At 45.7% G+C, this 20690-nt stretch overlaps 2 protein-coding genes across 9 annotated transcripts in view; one reads left to right on the plus strand and one right to left on the minus strand.

The window, feature by feature from the left end:
- Window positions 1-13792, plus strand: part of GOT1 (glutamic-oxaloacetic transaminase 1) — a 31939-nt gene extending 18147 nt beyond the window's left edge. For 3 of the 4 annotated variants that reach the window (XM_070266121.1, XM_070266149.1, XM_070266059.1), the window contains 7 exons: window positions 5314-5437; window positions 6369-6481; window positions 6711-6815; window positions 8630-8780; window positions 8864-9029; window positions 9776-9918; window positions 12988-13790. In XM_070266121.1, coding sequence (XP_070122222.1) covers window positions 5314-5437; window positions 6369-6481; window positions 6711-6815; window positions 8630-8780; window positions 8864-9029; window positions 9776-9918; window positions 12988-13127 — 942 coding nt within the window. In that variant the 3' untranslated portion in view covers window positions 13128-13790. Of the gene's footprint in view, window positions 1-5313; window positions 5438-6368; window positions 6482-6710; window positions 6816-8629; window positions 8781-8863; window positions 9030-9775; window positions 9919-12987 lie in introns of all 4 variants that reach the window. The other variant, NM_001434693.1, reaches the window with a different exon arrangement.
- A 2596-nt stretch (window positions 13793-16388) lies between these two features.
- CNNM1 (cyclin and CBS domain divalent metal cation transport mediator 1) overlaps window positions 16389-20690 on the minus strand; it is a 62046-nt gene continuing 57744 nt past the window's right edge. For 4 of the 5 annotated variants that reach the window (XM_023641170.2, XM_023641163.2, XM_001500236.7 and 1 more), the window contains 2 exons: window positions 19898-19999; window positions 16389-18875 (listed from right to left, as the gene is read on the minus strand). In XM_023641170.2, the coding sequence (XP_023496938.2) occupies window positions 18796-18875; window positions 19898-19999 (182 nt within the window). In that variant the 3' untranslated portion in view covers window positions 16389-18795. The remainder of the gene's footprint in view (window positions 18876-19897; window positions 20000-20690) is intronic. The other variant, XR_011421947.1, reaches the window with a different exon arrangement.

The raw sequence follows: 20690 nt of genomic DNA on the forward strand, positions 1-20690 counted from the left end.
AGAGAGTCTTGATGAGGTTTGAAAGTGGAGAACTTTGGCACCTAGGGGCTATCTTCTGAGACGCTGTTGATAAATTAGTTGGAATTCTGTTGTTGGCAAATAAAAATAGATTCCGTGTCGGGGAGCTGCTGCTTCTAAGACTGCAGTTCTTATTAACTGTGTTGGGCAAATGCTTGTTCCGCTGCCCAGTGTTCCCCTTTTGATCACTGAGTCCTGTACGACTTGGGGCTGTTGCTTGTGGAACATAGCCCTCCCTCTTCTAGTTCGTCCTGTTTTGTGTTTTTGATAACAGAACAAATGTAAATGGCAGTCTATAAATATTTGAAGACCTTTTTTTTTGGACTGGGTTAGGAGAGACTCTCTTGGCATCTACATCACCCAAGGTACCAGTTGATTCTGAGCTCGGAGCCTTTCCCCTTTTCTTGAATGTCTTCACCATCCCCAGGTTACAGTCTTAGTTCAGCCTGCCGTCATCTCTTTTGGAATCTTTTAATACTCTCTTGCCTCTGGTCTCTTCCTCATTCTAGTACATTCTTTTTTTTTTTTTAAAGATTTTATTTTTTTTCCTTTTTCTCCCCAAAGCCCACCAGTACATAGTTGTGTATTCTTCGTTGTGGCTCCTTCTAGTTGTGGCATGTGGGACGCTGCCTCAGTGTGGTTTGATGAGCAGTGCCATGTCCGCGCCCAGGATTCGAACCAACGAAACACTGGGCCGCCTGCAGTGGAGTGCGCGAACTTAACCACTCAGCCACGAGGCCAGCCCCTCTAGTACATTCTGTACATTGCAGCTAGAATGATCTTCCTGGGCTAAAAAAGAAAACTAATCATGTCACCTGCTCCCTTTCCCCTCTTCCCCCGACACACAGTAGCTTCTCCATTATCTACAGGGTAGAATCCAGACTTGTAAATCGTCATGCAGCCTATTTTGTAGCTAGCCTTCATCCTGTCCTTGCATTAGCCTCCCCCCTGCCCCCCCTCCGCCCCCGTCCCCACTGGGGTCCTGCCATTCTGAGAGCCTGCTGTTTTCTAGACCCACCAGGCCCTGTCATGGCTTAGAGCCTTTGCCTCAGCTGTTCCCTCTGCTTGGAATGTGCCCCTTCACTTCTCTGACTCACCCGTCCCCACCTCCACATCCTTCAAGGCCCAGTCAAGGGTTGCTTCCCTGTGGAATCCTTTGCTCTCAGGCAGAGCGAGTTGTTCGAGTCCTCTGAGTCATCACAGGACTTTGTTCACAGCTTGGGCATAAGAGTTCTTACTATAATGGATAATTTTATAAGTCTGTCTCCTCACAAGCTCATAACTTCCCCAGGGCAGGGATGATGGCTTCCTTCTTTATCCACAAATCTTCAGCATTTAGCTCCTAGCCTGGCCCCTCAGAGATGCTCAGATGTTTGAATTCACTCATTCAGTCAGTCAACAGATGAGTGCTCACCACCAGGGGCAGGTGCTGTCCTGGTTGTTGGAGCACAGCAGTGACCCAAACACCCCAGATCCTCTGCCCTGGCTTAGAGTTTTGTGGAAGGAAACTGACTATAAGCATAATAAATAAGAACATGACATAGTATATTAAAAGATGATAAATGCTATAAAAATAGAGCAGGGGAAAGCATGTGAAGAGGGCTGAGGGTGGGAGTGAGGGTGGATACAGTTTTGACTAGAGTGGTCATGGTGGAAATAGAAATGACGTTTGAGCCAAAACTTGAAGGACATGAGGCGTGAATAAAAGAATGAATGAACCAGAGCAGTAGTCATGTCTTCCCTTAGAATTGTCGTCTCAAGGTTTAACGTTATCAGGTCCATCAGTCATTTTGAGGAGACGTATATTCTAGATCGTCACGGTCTCTTATTGCTTCTCGAATTTGAGACCTTAGGATCCAGACCAAATGTCGCATTTTCGTCTCCTGCATGGTAATGTTTCAGCTTCTAAAATTACTGAGCCACTGTAGGTAGGAGGGCTGGTGGGCCGTTGGGTGACATCCCAGTTCCTCACTTTGTCCATTGCCTCTGGGAGACTGGGGGCTTTCGCTGTGGCTCTCATCTTTTCAACAGTCTTTTTCTTCATCTAGTTCAGCCGATGTTTACTTAGAAGCATTTGCCAGATACCATGTGAATTGTTAGGGGCGCCCAGAACTTCACTGCATCCTGGCCTCGGCTACAAGCAGCTCCTAGTCAGCTCTCCTGCTCCTCGCAGTCAAGTCATAACTTCGGCATCTTGTGATCTGAGACAAATGTTCTGGAGTCCAGCAGGGATTTCTTCAGGTGGTGTGGCTAAGTCAGGAGTACAGATTATTGGCATCGCTTCACACTGAGTCTTAATGGGTTTCCCTTGTTCTACATACCCCTCTCCAGCCCCCCAGGTCCAGTTGCCTGACTCCTTGAGAAGTCTGTACTGATTGCCTTTGATAGTGTGGTCTCCCTTCACCCCAAATACAGGACTTTCTTGGTCTCTAGAGCGATTTGCCAAAATTCAATTCACAGAATGACCCCTTGCTACATTATTGATTTGCTAAAAATTGGTTTCTGTTAATTACTGATATAGTTTAGAGCAGTTTGTGTTTCACTGAAACTATCCAGTGTTCAAATATATTTTTAGGGAGTGACAATTTCTTGAGAATTTAATATTTCAGGTGTCACGAATGTCAAAGATTGATGTTAGTGAAGTGGGTTTATCTCTGCCAAATACATTTTCAATCTAGTCTGCTGACTTTCTGACTTCCTTTAAGTAATGAATTTGCTTTCTGGAGTGGGAGGGAAGGATTGGAGTTACAAGTTGAGCACAGGAAATAAAAAAATTATGCCTGGGAGTATTTTCACTGATGTCCGTGTGCACCTCTCACGATTCCATGATGCCTTCAAACTGTGTTCAAGGGAAACCTTGCTCATTTGTATAGGAAGTATTAACCTTCCAGAATTGTGTTATGTGTTTGAAATGTGAAATAATGTATAAAGTTGACATTCAACTTAACTGATGACAAATCCGTGGAAAATATGTGCTCATTTGGGTTACATCACCTTGGTAGCGATTTGCATGAAGAATCCAGGTAGATCCCAGTGTGGGGGCAAAGCCTTTACAGTAATGGGAAGGGACTGATGCTCAGCGGGATCACTGTGAAGAGCAGAGACATCAGTGGGCCAATCGGATGTGTGCCGACCACGCTCACCCCAGCTCACTGCCTTCGCTTCTCTCTGCAGTGTACAGCTGTGCTCAGTTCCTCTTTTCCTTGAATGTCAACTTTGCTTCTGTTTCACGTTCCAGATGGTATTCTTTTCACAGATGCTCAGACCTCTGAGCACAAATAGAACAGTGGGGAACAATAATGGTGATAACTGATATCATTGCCTCGTTTTGGACTTAAAGAGGATTTCTGCTAATGGTTCATTGTTCCTCATGAAGCTGACTTATTCATCATGGTTGAATGAATTTTTTTTTCAGGAATTATCCATTGTTTCCTGTTTTACTGAGCACTTACATCAAGCATGGCTATACTTTCTTCATCTGTTACGATGATCATTTGGGTTATCGCTGTCTAGCAGCCTGACAAATTTTTGTAATATATTTCTTAATAATCATGCGTTCGTGGGATGACTCCCTTGATCACGGGCGTGTGTCTTAATGTACTGTTGGATTCCTGCAGTGCGTTGGTGTTCGTCTGGGGAGTTAGTATCAGTGTTCATGAAACAGCTTGGTCTCTGCCTTTTTTCTTTTTTCCTTTGTCATCTTTTGGCATCAGTATTATGTTAATTTTTTTAAAAAGATTTTGGAAGCTTTTCTTCTTTATCTAGGAAGATTTTTTTTTTTTACCTTTTTATTGTGAAAAATTTCAAATATATACAAAAATAGATAAAACAGTGTAATGAACAAACCCCGACGTCCATCACCTAGCTTCCACAATGGTCTGTATTTGGTCAGTCCCAAAACCCTCCGTCTCCCTGCCCAAGTTGGATTATTTTACAGCAAATCTCAGACATCTAAATTTACTTTAAAAATTATTTTAAAATACAAATAATACATGAATACGTTTTCCTTATTTTTCAGAAACAACCTATAGATTAGGCCAAGTCCCTGTGACCACTTTTCCCATATCCTAGGCCCTCCTCAGATGTTGCCACCGTTGTTAGATTGGTGTGTGCCCTTCTTCTTACTTAGATAGACTTTCTCATGTGATCTTTTTCTTTCTTTCTCCTTAATCCTTTAGACATGTTAGGCAACATGTAATGTATTATATTTCTCTACTGAAGGAGTCATGCTAAAACCGAATTAGAGTTGTGAAAGATACATGGAACAGGGTCAGCAGGGCATGGCGACTAGATCTTGACTAGTGAGAAGGCCTGGATTTGTGCCAGCTCTGCCGCTCTCCAGCTGTGTATCCTTTGGCAAACCACTTCTCTAAATCAGTTTCCTCCTGTGCAAATTGGAGATCTAGAAGTTACTTTGTGGGGTTGTGTGAGCCTCAAATAAGAATATGTGTGAGGGTATTTTGTAAATGGTCAAACATAAGACTTTCATTATTGTTCATGTGAGGTCATTTTAAGATGAGAGGAAGCTTAAAGAGAGGAAAGTATTATGCATGTGTCACCTTTGTTTTGCTGGAACATGTTTCTAAGGATTAATAAGCCTGCCTTATAGCCATGAGAAGGAGTATTGTGGATTGATGTTGATGGCAAGCTAGAAACATTATTTTACTGACTTCTGCTGGAGGGCAGTTTTTTGGTTTTTTTTTTTTTTTGGTGAGGAAGATTGGCCCTGAGCTGACATCTGTGCCAATCTTCCTCCTTGTATGTGGGACGCTGCCACGGCATGACTTGACAAGCAGTATATAGGTCTGCACCCCCGATCTGAACCTGCAAACCCGGGGCCACCGAAGTAGAGCATGTGAACTTCACCACTATGCACTGGGCCAGCCCCTGCTGGAGGGCACTTTTGATCTTGAGATGGGTGCCAAAGGAATGGGTTTGCCTTCCAGGGCACACTCTAAATGTGGCCTAGATACGTCCTCTACCTCTGTGTTCAGAAGGGAAGCTCCCCCGAGAGTCAGACTTCTAGACTTCCTGGGTTGAAGACCTGGCCCTACTGCTCTGTAGCTGGTAACTTTGAGCAAGTCACTTCACTTGTCTTAGTCTCAGTTTCCTCATTTGTAAACATGGGCAAATAATAGTATCTTCTTCCTGTAGCTGTGAGGTTTTGATGAGATCAGACCTTTAAAGGGCTTAGCACAGAGCAGGCACAAAGTAAGCGCTCTTTGTTACCGTATTTTTCCTAATATTATCTGACCTCCCCACTATCAACCAGTGACCCTGCTTCTTCTCTTTCAGGTAGGAGGTGTGCAATCTTTAGGGGGAACAGGTGCCCTTCGAATCGGAGCCGAGTTCTTATCACGATGGTACAATGGAACAAACAACAAGAACACACCCGTCTATGTATCCTCACCAACCTGGGGTGAGTTCTTTAGCTGTGGCGAGATGAGAAACAGAGAAACCAGGGAGAATTGTCCTCATGACTCTCACTGCTTACACAGAAAATGTAACCCAGCCCTGGATCAACTGACGTTTGGGAATGGCTTGAGCAGTGGTTTTGACAGTACATGAATAACCTGATGCTTAAGTTCAGATTAGGAATGCTTTTTCCCAAGACTCTTGAAAGACTTGTATTTTAGTATATGTTGAAACTTCCTTGAGGAGGCCTAAAAAGTAGAGGGAGGAAGTCCCACTTTAGTAGGATGTAAGTTTAGCATGGCTCCAACTGGTTGAACTTGTTCTTGGTTATAATCATTCTTCTAAATCTTTTCTTTTTTTTAAAGATTTTATTTTTTTTCCTTTTTCTCCCCAAAGCCCCCCGGTACATAGTTGTATATTCTTCATTGTGGGTCCTTCTAGTTGTGGCATGTGGGATCCCGCCTCAGCGTGGTTTGATGAGCAGTGCCGTGTCCGCGCCCAGGATTCGAACCAACGAAACACTGGGCCGCCTGCAGCGGAGCGCGCAAACTTAACCACTTGGCCACGGGGCCAGCCCCAAAGATTTTATTTTTTTCCTTTTTCTCCCCAAAGCCCCCCAGTACATAGTTGTATATTCTTCGTTGTGGGTCCTTCTAGTTGTGGCATGTGGGACGCTGCCTCAGCGTGGTTTGACGAGCAGTGCCATGTCCGCGCCCAGGATTCGAACCAACGAAACACTGGGCCGCCTGCAGCGGAGCGCACGAGCTTAACCACTCTGCCGGGCCAGCCCCTGTTCTTCTAATCTTAACCCTGTTCCTCGACGTCACCCGCTAGACATGGAGCCTGTGAGGTCCCTGGAAGCTGGCTTGTGTCCTTTCCAATTATGCCTCCTTGTGTTTGTAAAAGTTTTTAACCTTTTGCCCCTTTGCTTGCAGAGAATCATAATGGCGTGTTTTCTGGTGCTGGATTTAAGGACATTCGGTCGTATCACTATTGGGATGCAACGAAGAGAGGACTTGACCTCCAGGGTTTCCTGAATGATCTAGAGGTGGGTGATTAAATGACAAAGTGAACAGAATTCTGTGGTGTCAGGAGGAGCAGGGAAAAGTCTGTAGATCAGTTGATTCGAGAGTTTGAGACATCCTACCCAGACCAGATGGTGGTTTTTGAAATAGCACATGAGGAGGGAATATGCTGCCCCTTGACCAGTGTGTCACTGACTCTGTCACCCCATATTCCTACTAGTGTCAGAGCTGACATAGCTTCTGTCTCCTCAGAATGCTCCTGAGTTCTCCATCATTGTCCTCCATGCCTGTGCACACAACCCAACTGGGACCGACCCAACTCCAGAGCAGTGGAAGGAGATTGCCTCTGTCATGAAGGTAACTGCCTTTTCAGAGCATCTCTTAAAAAATGGTGTGTATTAATATTTAATGTATTCAAAAGCAATACCTGTTTACTGAAGAATTTGGAAAATGGAGATGAGCCCAAAGAAGAAAATAAATATTAACTGTAAATCTTATTACCCAAGGAAGGCCATTGTTAATATTTCAGTGTACAGAATGTCAAGCCTTTTTTTTTCTTTTTAAGTGCAGTTATACGTATGTATATTTGACAAAGATGGGATAATTTTCTGCTATTTTGTAACATACTTTATCTTTTGTTTGAACTCCTTTCATGTCATTAAATGTTTTGTAGCATTGTTTTCCATGCATGGATATGTCACAGTAGATTAATTAAATCAATTGATGGACATTTAGATCTCAGGTTTCTTGATCTTATGAACAATTACGTAATAAAACTGCTTTTTTAATTATTTCTTTGGAATAACTTTCTAGATTGGAATTTCTAGCTCAAAGCATATATATTCTTCATTAATGTGTTTAGAGAATGCTGACTGAGAAACTGTCATCACCAGGCACTGTGGAGATACAATAGTGAACCAAGCAGAGATGGTCCTTGCCCTCAAAGGCCATACATCCTGCCAGGGGAGATAGCCAAGTGCTGAGAGACAGCTGTGTGGATGGTGTTTTATGGAGGCACAGAGCCAGACTTTGGGGAGTGTATCTGTGTTGGGAGGGGTGGTAGTGGCAGAAGAAGCCTTCATGGAAGAAGTGGTTTCCATGTTGAGACTTGAAGGATGAGGATAGGTGGGGGGCCAACGGGGAAAGAATGTTCTCTGCAGAGGGAAGGATATGGTCACAAGTCCAAGGCAGAGGTCATGGCCCATTTAAGGAAGTGAAAGTAATTGTTGGTATGGTGTGGGTTCCAAGGGAGTGAGTGTGAGTGATGGGGCTAGAGAGGCAAACTGGGCTGGATCCTGTGCTGAGGTATTGAGCTTTATTCTGAGAGCAGTGGGGAGCCACTGAATTCTTTGACGTCATGGAGTGACGTGATGGGATGTACGTTGTCTTCGGGTCATCCTGGCCACGTGGCAGGGGATGGATGAGAGGGAGGCAAGATTAAACAGGCTGGAGAGCAGTTAGGAGGCACTTGCCATAAGCCAGGGAGGAGTTGATGGTGACTGGAAGGAGGTGGGTGGCCGTGGCCAATGTGCAAGGATTCCAGAGCTCTCAGGAGACAGGAGTGATGAGCCTTGGAGTGTGATTGGCCATGAGGGATGAGCTGCAGAGGTAGGAGTGGAGGATGCACCCTGGCCTCAGGTTTGGACAGTTGGGGGTAAAGAAGTGGTGCCCACACAGAGAGCAAACCCAGCGGGGGAGGAAGTTCAGTGTGGGGCACTCTTTGAGAACATCAGAGTGATAAGAATAGAGACCAGGCTGTTTCCTTCATGTTGAGTACCCTGAAGACTAACCCTGAGGTTGTGAGGAGGCCTTGGGGATGTGCCAGCACTTGACTAAGCTTATCACACCAGGAGTTCATGGGAAAGAATCCACCGACATAGGACGCTACATCCATGCCTCAAAAATTAGCCTTGTTGGCAAAGTGGCATTTTGATACTTTAGGACAATATTGTTAAAAAAATAAGGTTAACTGAAATTGTTAGATTTGTTGCTTGGTTTTTAGCTGAACAGAGAAACAGATGTAAAGTAGTGGTTGGATGCAGAAAGAAGGGAAATAGGAGAAATGGACAATGTTAGAAATTCCTTCCAGGCACCAGTTGGGAATGGAAGGCCGGTGTCTGAAGTTGGTTCTGGAAGGATTTCCTGCCCTGACTCTCTTTCCTTCCTTGCAGCGCCGGTTTCTGTTCCCCTTCTTTGACTCAGCCTATCAGGGCTTCGCATCTGGAGACCTAAACAGAGACGCCTGGGCTGTTCGCTATTTCGTGTCGGAAGGATTTGAGCTCTTCTGTGCACAGTCCTTCTCCAAGAACTTCGGGCTCTACAGTGAGTGCTCTCCTGAGTTACAGCTCCGCCCCGACCCGCCCCCCATCAGGGTTCCTAAGGCTGATTCTTGTCCCTCTCTTTAGATGAGAGAGTGGGGAATCTGACCGTGGTTGCAAAAGAACCTGATAGTATCCTGCGGGTCCTTTCCCAGATGGAGAAGATTGTGCGAATTACTTGGTCCAATCCCCCTGCTCAGGGAGCGCGAATCGTGGCCTTTACCCTCTCTGACCCTGGGCTCTTTAAGGAATGGTAAGGGGCTCAAAGCCTGCTGGGCGAGGGCTGGGAATGTAGAACAGCAATTGTCCTATTCCACTTAACTGTCTCTTCCTTTTATTTTGGCAAAGGCAGGACAAAATAACTTTGACCTCTTTGTGTCTCACATATTTCTGTAAGATCGGACTGGCACCTACTCACATGTGCGTGTCACAACACGGGGACACAACATTGAGGAGGTCCCCTATGAGTGGGAGTTTCCCCCGCTCTCCCACTACCCTGGCTTCCTCCACCTAAAGCTGGGAAACACAGGAAGAAATTCCGTATAGAATAGAATATCCAGCTTCAAGTTAGTGTGACAATTTGGGAGCTCTTCATTCTTATCTAATTTACATGGATTTTACCTTATTTTGAAACAGAGTAATTTTTTATAGTAGCTAAATCTGCAATCTCTATTTAATTAGTCCTGATGAAATATATTATCCTGCCTAGGTGAAGCCTGTCAGCACCTAGGTGAAGTCTGAGTTAAAACATAAGTAGTATTACAGCCAGTATACCCAAGACTAGCACTAAACTTCCATCAGTAAATATCGTCCTTTCCTTCTGCCGGGTAAGTCTGTCTCTCTGGTCTGCTTATCAACCTGTCCAGGCATCCACATATCATCATAGGGAGATCACGATCCCATTTTCAGTTTGTCGATTAAATTACAGTTTTTAGACCAACATGTTTTCGTGTACCATCTCTCCCATCTGGATTGGTGTTGATATTGCTGTCCACTCAGGACAGGTAATGTGAAGACAATGGCTGACCGGATTCTGTCCATGAGATCTGAACTCAGGGCACGATTAGAAGCCCTCAAGACCCCTGGAACCTGGAACCACATCACTGAGCAAATCGGAATGTTCAGCTTCACTGGGTTGAACCGTAAGTGGCCCCCCACCTTGAATGCTGGACACTGTTGGACACAGCTCTGCTCTTGTCAGTGTTCTTGGGCTCAGCTCCATTAGCTCTTGCCTGATTGGTCAGCCATGGCTTTAGACCAGAACAAGTTAGGTTTTCTCAGTGTGTCCCACCCGCCTCTGAACCCTTGGGTCTCAGAAGAGCATTGCTGTGGTCTGCCCTGCTGACTCGTAAGTAAGATATTTTCATTTTTCTGGGCTGGGAAGTAGCTCAGAGCCAGCTGGGAAGTAACAGGATTTGTAGCTTGGAGCCTTGATTTATGAAAGGGCTCTCATAAATGCTCAGGTACCTTTTGGCTTTTCCTTAATCCTAAGTATAAATATTATATATGATTATTCAGGGACCTTCTTGCTTAACAGATCTTTCCTAGTCTCCAGGCATTGCCCTGAAAAAGGTTACAAAGTTATCTCTCCATTTCAGAAATAAGAACTTAGATTGGTAGTTAGAATTAAAAGCTGATTGAACGTCTAGTGGACCCCCATGCACAATCTTGGTCAGCTGTCAGTAGGAGACATCAGTGACTGTCCCTTCTGATGACAGAGGATTCATTCGTTTAGTAAATAATAGCACTTACCGGCCAAACCGCCAGTCACGTGGTGCAGATGTGGCCACTTGCCTGCGTGTGGAGCTTGTGTCCGGGTGGTTCTTGGGACAGATGTGTTGTGCCTGGCTTGGTAGGAAGTCACAGAGTGCCGTACTGTAAACCATCAGAGTGCCTCTTTGAAACGGGCTCCGAAAAAGCCAAGGGAAATACATATAAACAAGAAAGGTGATAGAATTTGTATATTGTAGACCCCTTGGAATACTTTGGGGTAAAATGAGGCTGTCCAGGAAAGTAAAGGGGATAGCCCAGTTAGCCATAGGTGTCCTCACGACCCTGGAATGGGCAGTTAGTTCACTGGAATAAGTAAAATCATCCGTATATAAGTCTTAAAATATTAAGTGTAGTGGAAATGGTGTTTAGTAGTAATATTCTAAAAGCTCACAAGATGGGGATGTCTCCCCATAAAATATCCATCTTGTCCCACTCTCCAGAGTAGGAAATTAATTTTTTTATGAAGTGGAAAATGGTGAGAATAGACCTGTGCTTATAACACAAAAGTTATATTTTTAGCACTTAGCACCATTTACCCTTTTTAAAAACATGGGGTTTTTTTTCCTCCCCAGATTTTAAAGTTTTAACCTAGGAAGGAGAAGTTTTAAACATACAGAAAGGTTGGCGGAATTGTATGGTGAACCCCTTATACCCACCACCTAGTTTCTTCAATTCTCATGTTACATACGGTGCTTCCTTTATGTTTTATTCATCAGAATGGGGGCTTTCAACCTATAGTCCGTGGATGTACTTTAGGAGGTGTGTGAAGCTCATATTTTAAAAATTGTGTATGTGTATATTGGCCTTTTTCTAGGCAAAGAGTCCATAACTTTTACTGGCTTCTCAACCGTGACGCTCCCCTGTCCTGCAAAAGTAGAGAAGTTTCATTTTTATTTAAAAACACAGGTGGGAGCCCTGTAACCACAACATCTGCCTCTGGGGCATGGGCTTTACAAACAGTGGCGTCCCTGTGGCTCTGTTGTTGGTGTGCGAGGTTAGGCTTTATCTCCTTGGGTGACTAATTCACACAGTTAGAGTGGTCAAGGGTACTTCCGAAGGGCGGTTTGTTTGGAGGGGCCGGGATAGCACTGAGCTGTGCCAGGTTTCCACTTCCATACCAAGGCCGCATAGTGTCCTGGCTGAGCTCAGACCCTTGAGTTACACTGTCTGCCTTAAAATCCCAGCTTCACCACTCACGGTGTGACATTGGGAAGGTCATTTAACTTCCGTCTGCACCATCTATAAAATGGGGATAATATTATTATCAAGATGAACTGAGTTAATATAAAGTGCTTAGAACACTGCCTGGCACATAGTGTTTGCTCCTCTGATTATTACGATTTTTATTACCATCTTAGCTTGGGCTGCCATAACAAAATACCATAGACTGGGGGCTTAAACAATAGAGATTTATTTCTCACAGCTCTGGAGGTGGGAACTCGGAGATCAGGGTGCCAGCATGGTCAGGTTCTGGTGGGGGCCCTCTTCCTGACTTGCAGATGGATGTCTTCTGTGTCCTCACATGGTGGGTTGGGGGCAGGTGGAGAGAAAGAGAAAGCTCTCTGGTCTCCTCTTATAAGGACAATAGTCCTATCATGGGGGCTCCACCCTCATGACCTCATCCAAACCTACTTACCTACCAAAGGCCCCACCTCCAAATACCATCAGGTTGGGGTTAGAGTTTCAACATGAATTTTGGAGGGACACAAACATTCAGTTATTATTATCCCATTCCCTCAAATTGATGATGCCTTAAGGGTGCTGATTACTTAGGCAAAAATCAGCTAAAATTTTGCCATGGCTCTAAAGATTGTGCCATAAAGGAGGTCCAGGCAGTCCCTTCCTATTTCATACATGAGCATTCCTGCAAACCCATGGGAAAGCCCTCCTGCATTTCTTTGAATGAGAAAGCTGAGAAGTGCCAGATCAGAGGCCTTTGCAGTTTTTCAGCCCGCTGGTTCACGCACACAGAATTTATCCAGCACCTCTCATGCACGGGGCCTTATACGGTGTACTGTGAAAACGAAATGTCAAAGGGAGGTTGCTGCTAGGTGCTCAGGGATAAGCAAATACAGGTTAAGGAAGAGATAAAGGAAGCACTTCATAACTAGTTGTTCATATCAATGGGATGTTCTTAAGTCTGAGGGTGGTTTTAATTAGCAGGGTTTCCTGGTGAATGTAATGTGCAAGGTTTGGTTGGGAGGTAGTCCCAGGTTAAAATTCCCATCAGGAGGAGCCATATTAAGCTTTCTGGGAATTAGAAAGTTAGCTAATAAGTTTCCAGAATCTATTGAGCCAATTTCCCTATGCGTCAACTGGTTAAAATAGCTTTCTGCCTTAGTGGGAGAGGGAAAATTCTGATTGTCATGGAATCTCTGAATCTTCATTGCTTAAAAGATTCCTACTACTCTGATTGTATCTCTTTTGGTTTTCAACAGCCAAGCAAGTTGAATATCTGGTCAATGAAAAGCACATCTATCTGCTGCCAAGTGGTCGGATCAACATGTGTGGCTTGACCACCAAAAATCTAGATTATGTGGCCACTTCCATCCATGAAGCAGTCACCAAATTCCAGTGAGGAAACATCACCCAAACCAGCGCCACCAAAGCGGTCCTCTGTCACGTGTGTTCCCTGCCTGTACAAACCTCCTTGTGTATATCACAGATTAGAGACTTGAAGGATGGCAAAGACTGCTCTGCCTCCGTTTAAACTGGCCCTGTGTGAAAAGAACCTCCCTTGAAAAGAAATAGGGGCCTGGGATTAGACCCCTTTTGGAAACCAGAGCAAATTAAGATATTTATTTAAGAAGAAAAGGGTACTTTGATCATGAGACATAGATATCTTGCCCCCTCACTAGAAGCAGGAGTGTTGCCGTGTCGCTCATGTGCTGCTTCGTGTTGCTTCACTCTGTGCAAAGTCTAGTCCCAAAGATCGAGTTGTCTGAAGAGCCACGTGTGACTGTGGGTGTTGGCTGTGTCATTAAAACTCATCATGTCGACCCAGAGCGTCTGTCTTCCCTGCTCTTTCTGCATGGCTGTGTCCCTAGCCCTAAGCTTTAGGTCTTTATGGTGACCGAGGTAAGATATATATTTAAATATCTCACACACACACATATTTAACTGAAACAAAAGTTTCACAAAACAGTATTTACCCTTGTGATGTGTAGTGCATTCTGATATTTTCTAGTCCGTTCTATTGTGTTCTATTTCTCAAAAAAATAAAAGTGCTGATTGAGACCCATGGAACTGATTTTGTGATCCACTGATGGGTGGTACCCATGGTTTAAAGTGAATGCTATGGAGGGATTTACTAGATGCTAAAGAAGAAACTACAGTGTATTCTTGTGGTATGCCTCTTTTTAGTGAACTGGTGGTACCACAACTCTATGTCAGTTTTATGGGCTTGTCCTTCAGAGGCCAGCTGTCTTGTTATATCACTTTGGAAACTGGACTTCATGGATTGTAGAAGGGTTGACATCACTCGGGGTGATGCTAGGACACCAGCCCCGCCCATTGCAGCTGGAGTACCTCCTACCCTGTTGAAACAGTTAGAGCCACTTCAACATAGATCACATTTTCCACAGAGTCCAAGGGACTCTCTCCAAATGATAGTTTTGTAGAATTTGGTGGGGTTGAGTTTTCTTACAACAAGAGGGCCACTTGGAGTTTTAGAATATTGAAAGAGAATTCTTGTTATTTTAACAGGATCTGCCCTTTTCTAGGATGCCTTTGAGTTGTTATAAAATCCTACAGTCTCGAGGGCGATTGGGTCTTAGAAGTCATCGACTCCAGCCTCTCTCCCCCAGTGCAATACTCTCTCCTGTGTTGTCCCTGACTTGTCACTTTGAGCTGGGCTGGGGGCAGGCAGATGGATTCTTTCAACGGTGAAGCATCCCATTCTCACGATAGAGCCCTTTAGTTGTGAAGATCTTTTACCCTGATCTGGAGTGCGATCTCCATCTGCCCCACTCCCTGGTCCCCTCCTCCCTCCCTTTAAACCCACGGACACCAAGTCGACTGGCTCTTCTAACTGATGGCCTTTCAGACATTTGCAAGTGGCAGTTCTTCCTCGTTTTCGCTTCTCCACGTGAAACTCCTCCCTCTCCCCATTCTTCAGTGTTTCCACACAGCATATGGTTTCCAGATCCTTCACCATCCGGCTGGATCCCCCGCAGTCCATCAGAGGACACTGTGCAAGTGTGTGATTGCACTGGCACATGTGAACAGACTTAAGGGGACTGGGTGATCCTGCACTCATCTCTTCATTACCTTCCTTTCTATTGATATTTGCTCCCCTTCCTATTTAAAAATGCTTGTCGTGAGTCAGGGAAGACGGGCAAATAGGAGGCGAACAATTCTCCCTTCTGGCCATCTCTCATTCTCCCGAAGCATAGCTTTAAACCATGAATTCTCAAGAGGGTGACAGTACCTCCAAGGGGGCAAAAACTGGTTCTTGGGGGCAAAAAAGCTCTGAGTATTAAAATGGTTTGTGGCCCTCCAAAGCGCAATCCTATTTGACAAAATCTTGTTTCTTGGTATTTAATTTCTCTTGCTAGGGAGAATTTAAATGCAATTTTTCTCTTTGTTGGGGGGCACTGATGAAAAAACAGTTAAAAGCACTTCTTTAAACCAAAGTGCTAAAATGTTTCAGCATTTTAAAAACGTGCCAATCCCACTGTGACTTTGGGCTCTTCACTCTGTTTCTATATATATTTTGGTCAGTGTTCCCTCCAGTGTGTTCCAGGGTCCTACGTGTGCTCACATGAAGAAAGGGCTCTGTGTAAGCCTGGGACAAGCTGGGCGTCCTGAGTTCCGATGGTTTCTTCACTGAAGGACTCCTCAGGGCCCCTAGCACGCAGGTATGCACTGTGACTGTCAGCGGTAGGATGGGTTCACATTTTGCCTGCTCACCAGGGGGCACTCACACCTTCCAGCTCCACCACTTCCTGGCTGTGGAACCTTGAGCAAGTCACCTCACTGAGCTGTTGTGCAGACTGTAAAACAGGGACAGACTGTAATGCCACCTTCACAGGGTGGTGTTGAGAAAGAAATGAGCTAATGTATACTTTGCACAAGATTTAGCGCATAAAGCCCTCAGCAAAATAGTTATCATTTATTATTATTATTAATGAAGTTAAGAGCTATGGAGACTCCTGGGAAGAATCTTAAGTCGTTCTGGCACAGGCCACTAATCGGCCTGTGTTCAGCTTTCAGAAATTTGTAGTAGGTGTCAGATTCCAGCCTTCCACAAAGACCTTAAATGCCCAAACACACCTTCCCACCTGTCTAGCTGTTCCCTCCCTCCTGCATTGGTTTAAGACTGACCAATGAGCCTGGCCCACTCCCTGTTCCTTTCCCAGCCTTTGGTTGGAAACTGCTGGAGTTGTGTCACTTCGGCTCCTCTCCAAATGGTCTGCAGAAGCTACTTGGCGTGACCAGCACATTGTCTCGGGTGCTTGCCTGGGTCTGGCCCCCTTGACCTTGAAGGTGCCCAGCCCATGCCTCGCATATCACTTTGCGTTCAACAAATGCCTGCGCTTCTCATTATCGTCTTAGGGCTTCTTCCTTATCTGCATTCACACTCCGGCTTCTCATTTGGGTTTTACTTTCCATTTCCGCCATTCGCTCCTGCAAAATCTTACCCATCTGGCTGCCCAAAGTAGAGCCTGAGTGTTTTCCTGTGACCTTAACAGCAGCCTCTCACCTGGCCCTGAGAGGTGTGCCTCTTCAGGCAGGTGGGCCTCAGGTGAGGTAATTATAGGTGTGCACCACCCAACCTGCATCTCAAATTAAGCCACTTCAGAACTCTCAGATTCCAGGGGCAAGGAAAACAGCCACATTCCAGGAAAGGCATTTTCGTTTTATTTAAAAATTATTTACAATTTATTGAGCCTTCATAAATGCTTTATTTTAAAATCCTCTTTTTTTTTTAAACTTTTTTTTAACCTGAAGAAAACCTTGGGAGGGGAGGCGGCGAGGAATAAGGAAAGGAGTGGTGACAGGCTCCTTAGGGGACTTTGCAAAGGGAGGGGTGTACTGCAGCAGCAGTGGCCCGAGCCCCGTGGCCTAAGGGGTAGGGAAGACTAGCCAGGCAGGCTCCCTTGGGCCAGTGGCCAGCGGGGCAAGACTGCATGATGGCAGTTCTTGCTGGAAACTCACCGTTCACTGGTTTGGGTCTGAGGCAACCAGCACCAAGGGTGTCTGACACTTTGCCTATTCCTACCAGGCAAGAGTAGGTTTGGGGGTGGGTGGTGGCTGCGGAGTTATTTACGAGAAGTCATGCACTGCTGAGCCTCAGGCAGAACCAGGCAAGCGGTATGAAGCCGATAATACATTACTGGAAAAGCCATCTCCAGCTGAAAAGTCTTTACTTCCACGTGCTGTGGCCCTCCTGTCTGCAATACCTGCTCTGGTTTGGCGGGGAAGCAGGGGCCGCGTTATGTGGGGTCCAAGTTGTACAGTACTCTAGGGCGTGCCAAGAATTTCTGAGGACTTCCACGGCTTGGTGGGTGCCAGCTTTCCCCATTGAGGTGACGGACACTTGAGAAGACCACTTATAACTAAAAATCTGTCTCAAACTGCCCACTATTCACTCTGCATTGCAGAAACTTTGGGCTGAAAGTTCCACTAGTTAAAATAGTGGCTTTTAACCCTTGGTGGGTCTGAGATCTGTGAGAATTTTATGAAAGCTGTAGGCTTCTGGAAAACACGCGTAAGAACACATATACTAAATTCGGACAGTGCTAGGGCTTTCATAGACCCTCTGAAGTCCAACAATGGACCCTCTGGGGTGATGGACCCCAAGTTAAGAACCCCTGAGTTAAAGGTTCCTGTGGGTAAGCATTTTCTTTTGAGATGCAAATAACCCAGAGGAATTATCAATCTCCCACCTCTTCATGTGATTATTGATTGAAAGGGTGTGGAGAGATGGGAGTAATGGTTTTAGAGGAAAGGGGTGGTAAACCTGGATGGAAAAGTTTGGGAATGGTTTGGAGATTCAGCAGGCGGCGCTGGATCACTGGATCCCTGACTGAAGGGACCCAAGGGCTGGGAGACAGGTCAGAAAGGGAGACAGATGTCCCAAGGACAACCTTCACTTACTTCCACATTTTCCCAAAGTCTGGGTGTGTGGTTCCTCATCAGAACGATTTATTAAGTAGGTATATGCAGTCATTCTGCCACCTGGTGGTTACGCTTGGAATTGCATCTACCCCAACATCCAGGTGAAAACCCAGAGATCTAGTAAGTTCTCGGCATAAAGTACACTTAGCTGACCTGCTGGGGTGGAGTAAGGGTGGGGGTGAGAGGAATGGATGAAAAAGAAGAGTGATTCTTCACTGTTCCTGTGGGATGCACACTGAAGTCCCACGAGAGCTTGCATCCTTCTTGGCTGACCTGGGCACTCTTTGGTTTGTCATGGCTAAACTCACTTTAACAGCTTAGAATTTTTCCATATAATTATTTTTCTTTTTGCTTTGATTTGATCTTAAAACCTGAAGTTCCATCTCTGAAGTTCCATCTCTGGCTCCCAATTGGGTCTCTCTGCTCCCTGCTCCTCCTCTTCCAGAGCAGATTTATTGATGGATTGATGACTGCTGATTGGGAGCCAAAACAGATGCGTCCCTGGGAAAAACAGTGACTTGAGGTTCCATTTCACATTCTTTCCATTCCAGCTGAGACACACTTCCCAGGCTGCTGAAACCCTTATCTAACAGGAAACTGGTCACTGACAGTTTTCTGTACTGTAACTTCACATGCCAACATAGCTGAGTCCCTCTGTTCTAAAGTTCTGGAGGAATTCTTGGTGCATCTCCTGAAATTAACCTTCACACCTGCTACTCCAGCCTCCTATGTCCCTGTCTGCCGGTGGCACCTTCTGTATTAAGCTAAGCATGAAATATGGCATCAGGGGATCCCAAACAACAAAGGGCAACAGGGGTCCCAGAGTGGCACTGTCAGCTTGGGGTCATTTCTTCTCCAGTTCCAGACTGTGCTGTGGACAAGACCATTTCTAGCATGTTCCATTGCAGGCACCTCCTTCCATTACGGCCACAGCAAGGCTCTGAGTCAAACTGGAGGCAATGAGGGAAAATCTGCCAAACTGACAGCTAGGGGTGAAGAGGTGGTAAGGAAAGCAGAATGCTCTGTCACCTGTGGGAGGCTTTGGGGGGGAGCAGATGATGGGAGGGTGGGTTCTCCCCCAAAGCTCTGCAATCTCACACACCCAGCAAATGCAGTCTGCCCCATCATGTGATCAGAGGCGTTAAGTTGGAGTTCTCCTCAGAGGCTCGCTCTCCATCTGATGACCTCTTCCTTTTTCGACCACCTGAAAAACACAGTTTGTAAGGATCAATTGTAAGACCAGGAGGACATTCATACTCTCTTGGTGGTCCAAGCTCTTTTCATAATAGGAGCAGAAATGGAGACAAAGCCCTTAACAGTTTGGCAGGAAGTAATCTGCATTGTATCCTGGTGCTAATAGCATATTTACATCTTGAAGGATTAGGCTGCACTTTCCACTGAGATGACATCCCCAAAAAGCCACAAACCCAGCCTAATGCCAATGGAAGGGCGATTTCCTGGAGAGGACTGAATAAAGCCCATGCAATGCCTCAGGATCATGCTCTCCCCATCCCCTAGAGGCCCCGGGCCAAATGACTGCCAGACACTGAAAGAGGACTCTCACAGCCTTTCAGGTCCCATCAGCCAGGGGTGGTGGGTGTAGCTGGGAGTCACTCCCCGGGACCTTCATTCTCTAGCTCTAAGTAACTTCCCTTCTGCACTGGGGCAGGTGGGGGTAATTACATAATTATCCTCAAGGATGGGAGGGCACTCTGCTCCCAGCTCTGTTGTTTTTAGGAGGAAATATTTTCCACCCTGTTCTCTTGCCATTGACTTCCTTCCATAGAGGATATTGCTTTCCTTTTGTATTGAGTCTCCTGGACACATATTCTTTCTTTAAAGGTCCAGATGGTAAATATTATAGGTTTTGCAGGCCATTTGGTCCCTGGTGCAACTACTCAACTCTGTCATTGTGGCCACAGATAACAAATGGGCCTATGATCCAATAAGTCTTTATTTACAAGAACAGGCCAGGGAGGGAGGTCAGGATTTGGCTCTTGGCCACGGATGGCAGGCTCTTGTCCAAATCACCAACTGAATGGGACAGATCCCCAAACCCATCAAGGGTGCGGTACTGGCCCAAGCCGTATTATGGATTTCCACAATTGTACCTCATTAGGGTTCGCAAAAGGAGTCAGCAGTTCCTCCTCCAGGAGTAATAACCTAACATGACGTTTCTATTAGCCAGCTGGTGGGCGGCTTTTGTTTGGGTGAAAAGCTACTCACTCAAGGTTCTCAGCAGCTTCTTGCCCACAGTTTCCTCAAAGTCGCTACTGCAGGGGCTGGTCTCTGTGTCCAGGTTGATATTACAACATTCACTATCTGATGCTGAGAGAAAGGAAAGAAGACAGAACTCGAGTCTTTCCAACCTACACACCCAGGGATCTAGGTGGGGTGATTCTGGGAGATGTTCCTCAGCAGGTCAAAGTTCAAACCAAGAGCCAAGGCAGTGGTGGCTGTAGGGAGGGATGCCCAGGAAGGCACTGGCTCTAATTAGTTAGCAAGAGGCATTTTAGTGCCACAAAAGGAACAACGAGACAGAGAACAGGAGTGGGAATCCAGTATCCAAACACTGTTTGGCAAGAGAGAGAAGAAGAGAACAAGACATTCTCCACTCAGTATCTCTGCTAGACAAAGAGTACATGTGAGGACAGGTGGGGATGGCTCCTTCCTCTACCTGCACAGGCCTTGGAAAATCACCAAGTTCAATAACAAACACATGCCTTTATCTTCTCCCACCAAACCCAGTGGGGATTCAGGGAGCCACAGACTCTCAGAGCCGGGAAGTGGCTCAGGCCCTTACTGCAAATGCAATAAGAAGTTAACCAGGGATGCAAAGTGGTGTACTGGAAACTGCTCTGCACCCAAAGCGACGAGGCCTCGCCCACTTCTAATGCAGTGTATGGCCTCGGGCAAGTCATTTCCCTTCTCCAGGCCTCAGGGTCCTCATGTGTCATACAAGGAGGATAGACTATATGATCCCCAAAGACAAGCCCGTCTCCTCCATTCTTCTTCCTTT

This window comes from Equus caballus, chromosome 1 (genome assembly GCF_041296265.1).
Source record: "Equus caballus isolate H_3958 breed thoroughbred chromosome 1, TB-T2T, whole genome shotgun sequence".
NCBI classification, from domain to species: domain Eukaryota; kingdom Metazoa; phylum Chordata; class Mammalia; order Perissodactyla; family Equidae; genus Equus; species Equus caballus.